The sequence below is a fragment of the Carya illinoinensis genome, chromosome 1, assembly GCF_018687715.1.
Source record: "Carya illinoinensis cultivar Pawnee chromosome 1, C.illinoinensisPawnee_v1, whole genome shotgun sequence".
Classification (NCBI taxonomy): domain Eukaryota; kingdom Viridiplantae; phylum Streptophyta; class Magnoliopsida; order Fagales; family Juglandaceae; genus Carya; species Carya illinoinensis.
This window is the reverse complement of record NC_056752.1, coordinates 16213581-16224777: the sequence shown is the minus strand read 5'-3', so window position 1 is coordinate 16224777 and position 11197 is coordinate 16213581. Positions and strand designations below refer to the sequence as shown.

At 34.2% G+C, this 11197-nt stretch overlaps 1 protein-coding gene across 1 annotated transcript; it reads right to left on the bottom strand.

The window, feature by feature from the left end:
- Positions 1-2499: 2499 nt before the first annotated feature.
- Positions 2500-3638, bottom strand: LOC122311447. Its single transcript, XM_043126035.1, has 3 exons — positions 3207-3638; positions 2891-3066; positions 2500-2737 (listed from the first exon to the last, which is right to left on the bottom strand). The coding sequence occupies exons 1-3, from the start codon at positions 3636-3638 to the stop codon at positions 2500-2502; spliced, it is 846 nt and encodes a 281-aa protein (XP_042981969.1).
- Positions 3639-11197: the final 7559 nt, after the last annotated feature.

Genomic DNA, 11197 nt, shown 5'->3' with positions numbered 1-11197 from the left:
ATGTCCAGGCTATCTCCTAGCTAATTTCGGATTTGGACTTCTTGCAGTTTCCTTTTGTGATTTTTTTCTTTTTCTTTTTCTTGATCTAAATTGCTCTCAAACCCCATGAAAATCTTCTTTTGAATTTGACTGGACTTTGACTTGCTCTTTTATAAACTCTGAAATTAAACATAAAAAAAAAAAAAAAAACTGTTTAGGAGTATTTCAACGTAAATAGAAATTCAATTCAATAATACATATTAATTTCTATTAATTCTATTTACATTTTAGCATTCTAATCTAATAAAAGGGTATTTAGAGTGCGCGAAAACTGATATGGGAGAGGTCTACTGAAGAGTTTGACAGCAGATTCTTCTTGGATTCTGTCAAACAGTTGAAGACGCTGGAGTTTGCATCTTTAACTTAGGGTAGTTCGACACCTGATCTCTACTCAAAGGATGAGGCTAAGTTTATGGCTTTGGAAAGGTTCGCACCACACTTGATCTCTACTCAGAGGATGCAGACATAGAATTTTCAAGCAGGGATTCAACCTAGGATCCGTAATCAAATAGTTTGCCATAGAATAGAGACTAACCAAGAGTTGGTAAATGTGGCCACGATAACGGAAGTTGAGCAAAGAGATCTGGCGATCCAAATTAATTCCAAGCACAAGAGGACCATGCCAGTTGCTGCAAGAGGTAGTGCCGAGAAAAAAGATATTTTCCCAACCCGACTAAAGGTAAGGGAATAGTGACAGGAGGGCAGATGCTTTCTTTCCACCCATCGTGACCAAAGTGTGGAAAGTGTCATCCCAGAGAATGTCAATACGAATATGGAGTCTATTTCCAATGTGGAAAGCCTGGACATTTGATCAAAGATTGTCCCAACATTGCACAAGGTAGTGGAGTTGGTGATAACAAGCCAAGGCCCCACATTCCAGCATGCGTGTATGCTGAAACTCCAGGTGATATTGATGCTGACTCATCAGAGCTTGAGGAAGATGGCGCCATCATTGGTATTTTCCTTATAGTGTTTGTGCTTTTGTTGATAGCATGAGTGGTAGAAATAGTATTATTAACAGTATCGCGTTAGATTTTTATTAGGAAACGTCAAGCTATTAAGGTTCACAATTTGTGCGCTATTTGATTCGAGCGCGTCGCAGCTCTTTGTGTTTGCAGCGTTTGCATAGATTTGTAGTTTGCAAACTGAGCTATTACCTTGATGGGGTTTTTTTTTTTTTGTTTTTAAGAAGAGTGAGCAATCATCTGTCCAATAGTGATGCCCGCCCAAATTTATTAATAAAACCCTCACTTATGGTGGAGGAAAACCGTGGTAACAAAAAAATACTTCCAAACAAAACAAGAAAGAAACACTAAAAAAAAAAAAAAAAACTACAAACCTTAACAACAACGTATAGAAGGAATCCCTAATAAATCTAACCGAATCAAGCCTCTGAGAACCCGAGGCATGGAAGAAGTATTAGAATAATATGAAGAAACACCAGCAGCGCCAGCTTTAGCCAACCAGTCCACTACTTTGTTACCTTCCCATAGGACATGCTGGAATTTACAATTAATGAAATGGGCTAAAACAACAATCTCATCCCAATAATCCTCCAAATACCAAACCCCACAACGACCTCTATGCCACCACGAAATAATCACCATTGAGTCAACCTCTACAATTACATTAGAAAGATGGAGAGAAATGCACACCCACAGGCCATATAAAAGAGCAAGGAGTTCTGCTTTATTATTAGAACCCATACCACTAGGAGAGGCAAAGGCTTTCACTAGCTGTCCAGTATCATTGCGAATGACACCACCCGTACCACAAGAGCCCGGGTTCCCAAGACTACTTCCATCTGTGTTCAATTTAAACCATCCTGATGGAGGTTTATGCCACTGCACCACTTTACAAATCCTTTCTTTTAAAGGAATTGCTCTAATGTGTAAAGCCTCCAGGATCATGCCATCAAAACGAGATAAAGTATGATACTTATCACCCTTAAGACCAAGCGATCGAACCCAAAAAGATATTGACTTGATAACCGTATCATAGGATTCTAAAGAACCCTCCATTCATGCTAGACATCTTCGCTTCTAAAGTCTCCAGATAATAATGACAGGCATGAGGCCCACAATAACTCCCACCTGAGAAGATGACTTAGCACGCCGGAACCAAGAGGAAACATGTTGTTCCCAATTTCTACCCATTGGTAACCCAAATAGATTAGAGAATGTTAACCAAATTTTTCTTGGAAAATCGCCCTCAAAGATGATTTATGTCTTCATAGTGACCAACACAACAACAATCACATTTGGAGACAATAGGAATACCAACTCGACGCAGCCTATCATCCACACTCAAAGCCCTATGCCAAGCCTTCCAGAAAAGGATAGACATTTTCAAAGGAATACTATTATGCCAAATCCAAGAATGCCATTCAAAAGAAGTGCCTCTAACTCTAATACACTGCCATGCAGACTGAACTGAAAACAACCCTTCCTCTGATTGGGTCTAGACAAGAACATCCTTACCCGAATTAGGACCAGATAAGGAGACAAGGATATCATCAACATTCTCTAATCCCACTAAATTTTCAAGCAAGTTCACATCCCATCCATCAGACAAACGGCATTCTTTGATTTTCATCAAAGGTTGACCCACAAGAGGCAATTCATTTATTAAAGGACCATTATCCCACCATTTATCATACCAAAAATAAATATCTCCTTCTTTAACTCTCCATTTATAACTATTCAAAACCAAAGGAATACAGCGAGCAGTCATTCTCTAGAATCTTGAACCTTTAGCATCATCTATTAATAACCAAGGTTTCGATCCAACATATTTAGCTTTGAAGAAATTGGCCCATAGAGAATTACCTCGTAGAAGATTCCAGGCAAACCTCATGTGCAAGACTGTCTGAACCTCATGAAGAAGCCTCACCCCAATACCGCCTTCTGCCACAGGCATACCCATATGTTTCCAGGCTACCCATTTCTTCTTATCCTTCCCATTCAACTCGCCCCAAAAGAACGAACTCATCATTTGATGAATCTTATTTATGACAACTTGAGGAATCTGCAAAATAGTAAAAAGATGAAGAGCCATGCTAGAAATAACATGACGTAATAAAATCAGTTTCCTCCAGAAGAAAGAAGTCTCATTTTCCAGCCACTTAGTTTCTTCCTTATTTTATTCAGCATATCTTCAAAATGTACTTGCTTAAGACGACCCAATATAATGGGCACTCCAAGATATTTGAGAGCAAAATGACCCTCTACAAAACTAGTGGTGCGAAGAAGACGTCTCTTCCGTGAATGGAAAATTTTATTGGAGCAAAACATAGCAGACTTATGTTTATTGATGGCTTGTCCCGACCATCTTTCATATTGTCCTAGAATACTTAGAAGCTCCCGAACCGATCTTTGGCTCCCATTAGAAAAAATAACCACATCATCAGCATACATCAAATGATAAATAATAGACGTACCTCTACCCTGCTGAAATTGCCCAAATCTATGCTCAGCCACGCTACAATGAATCATCCGAGTGAGGATCTCTTGTTGAATAATAAACATATAAGGAGATAATGGATTACCTTGTCTTATGCCACGGCCTCCTGGAAAGAAACCTTTAGTTGTCCCATTCATCATAACTGAATACTAGGAACTAGATATGCAAAAATATATCAAGTCACAAAACTGAGGAGAAAAACCAAACCGCAACATGATCTTTATCAAGAAATTTCAATTCACACGATCATAAGCTTTTGCCATATCTACTTTTAACATAATATTGCCACCATGGTTCCTCTTATTAATAGACTGGACCATTTCTTGAGTGAGACTAATGTTCTCAAAGATACTTATACCTGGAATAAAGGCTCCTTGTTCCATTGAGACCAAATGAGGTAGAAGGCCAGTTAACCGGTTGACAATAATTTTGGAGCAAAGTTTATAAAAAATCGAACAAAGACTGATGGGACGGAACTTATCAAAACCTGTTGGAGAGTCCACTTTGGGGACTAGCACCAAAAAAGAAGCAGTAAAAACTTTGGAATGGATTTTGAGTCAAAGAATTCCAACGCTGCTTTTCACAAATCATTTTTAACCACCTCCCAGCAACTTTTATAAAAATCAGACCCAAAACCATCACGACCCAAAGCACTGTTAACTGGAATAGATAACAAGGCAGTAGAAACTTCCTCCAATGAAGGAGCACAAAGCAAAGAGACATTATCCTCATCAGAAATAACCGGATCAATAAGACCATCAAAATTAGGGTGTTCAGAAGTCGGCTCACCTTGTAAAAAAGAAGAGAAATAATCAACTGCACCTTGATGGATGCTCTCTGGAGACTCAAACACTGCATCATTTGACCGCATACCAAGAATCCGCTTACTTCTCTTTAAGGCAAGACAAGCATGAAAGAACCTGGTATTCTGGTCACCCTCTATTACCCATTTTATTTTTGCCATTTTTCTTAAACGAATTTCTTCTCAACGATGCCACATTGCCAAATCAGCATTGGCCATCTGTAACTCATTATCAAGATTAGCATCCCAATTTAATTGAGACTGAAGTTCAAGCTCCTCAATTTGATTTTCAATGGTAGAAATCCGTTCCAAAGTGTAACCAAACACCCGTCTATTCCAAGCCTGCAAAGCCACTTTAGTCTGTTTCAACTTGATAACCAACTTCTGAATAGTCGTTCCATCAACACGAACGGACCAAGCTTGCCGAACACAATCCAGAAAATTAGGATGATCAACCCACATTTGTTGAAAATGAAAAGGGGAAGGACCATACGAACAAGGGTCTTTCTTCAACTCTATCATCATAGGGGCATGATCCGAAGTAGAACGAGGCAAATAAGAACATATAGCATTAGAAAATGCCGAGAGAAAAGAGGCATTCGTCAGAGCACGATCCAACCTTGCCCAAGAGCAAGCAAGACCATATTGGCCATTACACCAGGAAAACATATTCCCCTTCGAGGTCATTTCAATCAACCCCCCCTATTGATGGGTTGTAGTGTTAATTCCTAATGGGAATACATTAGCTTGTACTTGTTTAGTTAAGGATGGTCTTGTAGAGTTGGAAGGAAGGACAATGAAGGCTAACTCACTAGTATTCAGTCAGATGGAGTTTGACCTAATCTTGGGGATGGATTGGCTATTTGAACACTATGCTAATATACACTGTTGGAAGCCAGAAGTCGTATTTGAACCCCCAAGTGATGAGAGGATGAGTTATGCATGAGCGTCAGTTAAGGCCACCCTTCCAGTGATTTCGGCTTTGCTAGCCAAGAAGTGAAGAAATCTGTGGGATACCCATAGTTGAAGACTTTCCCAAATTTTTTGCCGATGAGTTATGTTGAACCCAAGGTTTCAAGTTTTGTGTAATTATATATCTACACATGGATTTTGATGATAACAAATGAATTCAAAGAATAAAGGAGTCTCAAACTCAAGTTGTCTACATAATGGAGTCAAGCACATCAAGGAAACAAGCATGAGCAAGAAGGGAACAAGTTCACATTAAAGTCATAGAATAATACTGTAAATCTCTTAAAAATTTGAAATTAAGATTAAGGTTCAAAATTAATATTTTATCATAAAGCATTAAAATACATTTTCCACATATGCATGAATATTTTGAAAATTAAATTTAAAAATTTTGAAAGATGATTGATTGTCATCTTTCACATGTGCATACCTTAATTAAATGGTTGAATTTTAAAAATATTAAAGATGATTGATTGTCATCTTTCACATGTGCATGTTTTATTTAAATATTTTTAAAAGTGATTGATACTTTTTTTGACTTATGCAAAAGGTAGATGATTTTGTTTGAAAAATTTAAAAAGTAAAGTGTGTTTATTTTGTCATATGCAAAAAATAAATAACTAGATTTGAATTTTTTTGAAAAGTAAAGTGTGCTCCTTTTGTCATATGCCAAAAGTAAAAGATTAGGTTTGAAATTTTTGAAAAATGAATGATGTTGTCTTTGACAATTGAAAAAGAAGAATCTTTTATTTGAATTTTTTGAAAAAATAAATGATATTGTCTTTTACATGTGAATCTTTTTAAATTTGAATATGAAGTCTCATATGCCTATAAATATATCATTTGAGAGTTTCACATTCACAACATCCAGAGCATACAACATTCATTCAAAACTTTCATTCTCTCTTCTCTAAGCATTGAGCCTTAATCCTTGTTCATTTTGAGAGAAATATAGTTTACGCTGTATTGTACTTATTTCACTCATTGAGGAGTTTTTTCTGATAACCTACCCACTATCAGCTCCTGTATCAGTAAAAGGGTATGTATAACCCTTGTGCTTGAAGAAAGTGTTATACACAGGGAATAATTGAATTACCACATGTAAGGTGATTGCAAGCGTAGAGGGTGTTCTACACGGATCCTTTGTAGCGGTATTGTTCAAAGGTGTAATAGGTTTCTATCTCCACTTGAAAGAGGTTGAATAGTGAATTTGGGGATCCTCAAGGGGTAGCTTGAGGCAAGGATGTAGGCAGTGGGGCCGAACCTCATTAACATACTGAGTTTGCTTCTCTCATATCCTTACTCTTTATATTTATTACGATTTCGTATTTTGTTTGTATTTTCTATTATATATTTGATCTATAATTGTTATTTTTTTTTAATACAACTCAATTTGCCCCCCTCTTGTGTTAGTCATTTGGGCAAAAATTGGTATCAGAGCTAAGAGCTCTATTATAAGATTAACTATCTTTTGAGTTAAGATCTTATGACTAACATTACAGCTTTATTTGGTGAAGGTCAATCTAGCAGTCAGCCTCCACTCTTTTGTGGAGACAATAACTCATTCTGGAAAGTTAAAATGAGAATATTACTTCAGGCTCAAGATCGAGAAATCTGAAAATGCATTGTAAATGGACCTTATATTCCAACAAAAATAGTTGATGGAGTAAAGGTCAAAAAGGAAGAAGAAGAGTTTGATCGCGAAGACGTTAGACTTTATACTTTGAATTTAATTGCTATGAATTTATTATTTAATACTCTCAATGGAAATGAGTTTAATAGAATAATGACTTGTGCTACGACAAAAGAAATTTGGGATAACTTGGAAGTTACTTATGAAGGAACTTCGCAAGTCAAGGAAACAAAAATTTATATTCTTACTCATGAATATGAAATGTTTAAGATGAATGATGATGAATCTATTTCTAGTATGCACACTCATTTTACTAACATCATAAACAGCTTGACAGCTCTTGGCAAAGTTTATCTAAGGTGGAGATAGTAAGAAAAATTCTCAAGTCTCTACCAAAATGCTGGGAATCAAAAGTGACAGCGATTCTTGAAACTAGAAACCTCAAGAAGCTCAAAGTGGATGAACTCATTGGGTCACTTATCACCTATGAGTACACATTGAAAAGAGAAGAAGAAGAAGGAAAGCCAAAGAAGAGCTTGGCACTTAAAGTTGGTCCTCATGAAAGTGAAAGTGATGAATATGAGGAAAATGACGACAAAGATGAAAAAGTTGCGATGATAACAAGAAGAATTCAAAAGTTCTTAAAGAAAAATAAAACTCCTCTGAGGAAATCCTTAAAAAAGTTTTCCAAAAAAGATTTAGGTAAAAATGACACTTTAATTTGTTATAAATACAATAAGTCTGGTCATATCAAGTCAGATTGTCCTCTGCTGAAGAAAGATCGAAACAAGGGCAAGAAAACAATGAAAGTTACATGGGATGATGATTCAAGTAGCTTAGATAGTGAAGCAAGTAATGGAGAATCAGCAAATTTTTGTCTTATGGCTAAAAATGACATTGAGGTAATAAATCTTGATAATATTGAAAATCATTCATATGAATTGCAAAATGTTTTAGAAGAGGTATATGAAGAATTTGAAAAATTGGGTATCAAGTATACAGCTTTGAAAAAAAAAATTCTTCTTTAACAAATGAAATTGATATTTTAAGGAAAAAAAGTATCATTTTGAAATATAAAAATCTTGAATTGAATAAGAAAAAAACTGATTTAGAAAATATTGTTGAAAACTTTACAAATGGAAAAAGAAATTTTGAAAAACTTCTTGGTAATCAAAAATGTATTTTTGACAAGGCAGGCTTAAGATATATGCCAAAATAAAAATACAAACCTTATAAAAAAAATTTTGATAATCCTTCTACATCAAAGACTAATATTCAAAAATTTTTTCATAAAAATAATTTTGTCAAAAAAAATACTATTATAATAATTTAAGTTATTCATATATGTCACATGCTATTTACAATTTCTGTAATAGAAATAGTCATAATTATCATGCTTGTCCTATTAGAAGAAATCATACAATGACTATTAGGGTCATATGGATATCTAAAAATCTTGTTTCTTCTAATACTAATAAATAAAGGACCCAAAAAACTTGGGTACTAAGAAAAATCATTTTAATTGTTGTTATAGGTATGCATGAAGTCCTCTATAAGTAAAAATAAATGGTTTTTAGATAGTGGATGTTCAAGACATATGATGGGAGACAAGACTAAGTTTTTTATCTTAAATCTAAAGAAGAAGGATACGTGACATTTGGAGACAACTCGAAAGGGAAGATCGTGTGAATAGGTAAAATTGATAATAAATCTTCTCTTATAATTGAAGATGTTCTACTTGTTGAATGTCTAAAACATAATCTTTTGAGCATAAGTCATTATGTGATAAAAGATTTACAGTTACTTTCAAAATGGATAAGTGCATTATTTTAAATGATCATGATTGTAATATTTGTTTTATTACTTTTAGAAGCAATAAAGTTTATACAATCGATTTTGAAGAAATTACCTCACAAGATGCTATTTGTTTTTCAGCTCAAAACAAAACTAGTTGGCTATGGCATAGAAAATTAGGTCATGCTAACATTGAACTTATTTTCAAACTTTCAAAAAATAATCTTGTAAGAGGTTTACCAAAAATAAATTTTCTTAAAGATAAAATTTGTGATGCATGCCAATTTGGTAAACAAACAAAAACTTCTTTTAAAACCAAAAAATATATTTCCACTACTAGACCATTGCAACTGATATACATGGATCTTTTTGGACCAAATAGAGTTGCAAGTTTAGGAGGAAAATATTATGCATTTGTTATTACTGATGATTTCTCTAAATATACTTGGGTCAACTTTCTTACTCATAAAAATGAGGCACATAATGCCTTTACCAAGTTATGTAAAAGAATTCAAAATGAAAAGGGTTATACTATTTTAAGTATCCGAAGTGATAGAGAAAAAAAGTTTGTTAATAAAAATATTGAAACATTTTGTGATGAAAATGATTTTGTGCATAATTTTTCTGCTCCTCGAATTCCTCAACAAAATGGGGTAGTAGAGAGGAAAAATAGATCTCTTCAAGAGATGGCAAAAACAATGCTCAATGAGAATAACTTGCCTAGTTATTTTTGGGCCGAAGCGGTAAGTACTACATGTTATATTATAAAAAGAGTTATGCTAAGGTCTAAGTTAGATAAAACCCCTTATGAGTTTTGGAATGAGAAAAAGCCTAATATTGGTTACTTTCATGTATTTGGATGCAAATGTTTTATTTTGAATGATAGGGATAATTTAGGTAAGTTTGATGTAAAATCTGATGAATGTATCTTTCTTAGGTATTCTACTAATAGTAAAGCTTATAGAGTATTCAATAAAAAGACTTTGACTGTATAAGAATCTATGCATGTAGTATTTGATGAATCTAATTCTCCACTCTCCAAGAAATCTATTGATGAAAAAATATGAGGTATAAATAACACGGAAAGTCTCAATTTCAACAAAGAGAACACAATAGAGGAAGTTCAACATTGAGTCATCAGGAAAGATCATCAAAATTTAATACAAAATGCAACCAAACAGTGAAAATTTATGAAAGATCATCCAGTGGAACAAATTTTGATAGAAACTTCACGAGGTGTAAGTACCCGATCATCTCTTAGAAATATTTGCAATCATACTGCTTTTCTATCTCAGATTGAACCCAAAAATATTGATGAAGCACTTTTTAATGAATCTTGGATTCTAACTATACAAGAAGAGTTGAATCAATTTGAAAGAAATGATGTTTGGACACTTATACCTAGACCCAAAAATCATACTATTATTGAAACAAAATAGGTTTTTAAAAATAAGAAAGATGAGTCCGGAATCATTACTAGAAATAAGGCTCGACTTGTAGCCTAAGGTTTTAATCAAGAAGAAGGAATCGATTATGATGAGACATATGCACCAGTCGTAAGATTAGAATCTATTCGAATGCTACTTGCACATGCTTGTTATAAAGATTTCAAACTTTTTTAAATGGATGTTAAAAGTGCTTTTTTAAATGGTTTTATAAATGAAGAAGTATATGTTGAGTAACCTCCAGGTTTTGAAAATCATATTTCTCCAAATCATATTTTCAAACTCACCAAAACACTATATGGACTCAAACAAGCTCCTAGAGCTTGGTACGAGAGATTCAGTGGTTTCTTGATTGAAAATGGTTTTTTAAAAGGAAAAATTGACACAACTCTTTTCATTAAATATGAAAATGATGATATTCTTTTGATTCATATTTATGTTGATGATATAATATTCGGTGCTACTAATGAAAACATGTGTCAAGTTTTTGCTAAGACTATGCAGGAAGAATTTGAGATAAATATGATGGGAGAACTTACATTCTTTCTCGGATTGCAAATTAAGCAAGCAAGAAGTGAGACATTCATCAATCAATCAAAATATATTAAGGAATTACTGAAAAAGTTTGGGATGGAAGGTGCTAAGGAAATTGGAACACTAATTAGCCCATCAACTAAACTTAATAAAGATGAATCCGGTAAACCAGTTGACTCGAAGATATATCGAGGTATGATTGGTAGTTTATTATATTTAACAGCCAGTAGACTAGATATTATGTTTAGTGTGTGCTTATGTGCACGCTTTCAATCATCTCTAAAAGAATCACATTTAATTACAGTTAAGCACATTCTTAGATATCTTAATGGTATAATTAACCTAGGGTTATCGTACCCTAAGCACACATCTTTCGATCTAATCAGTTACACAGATGCAGATTATGCTGGCTATAAAATAGATCGAAAAAGCACTAGTGGAGCATGTCATTTCTTAGGTCATGCACTAGTTTCCTGGTTTAGTAAGAAATAAAATTTTGTTGCATTATCTACTATT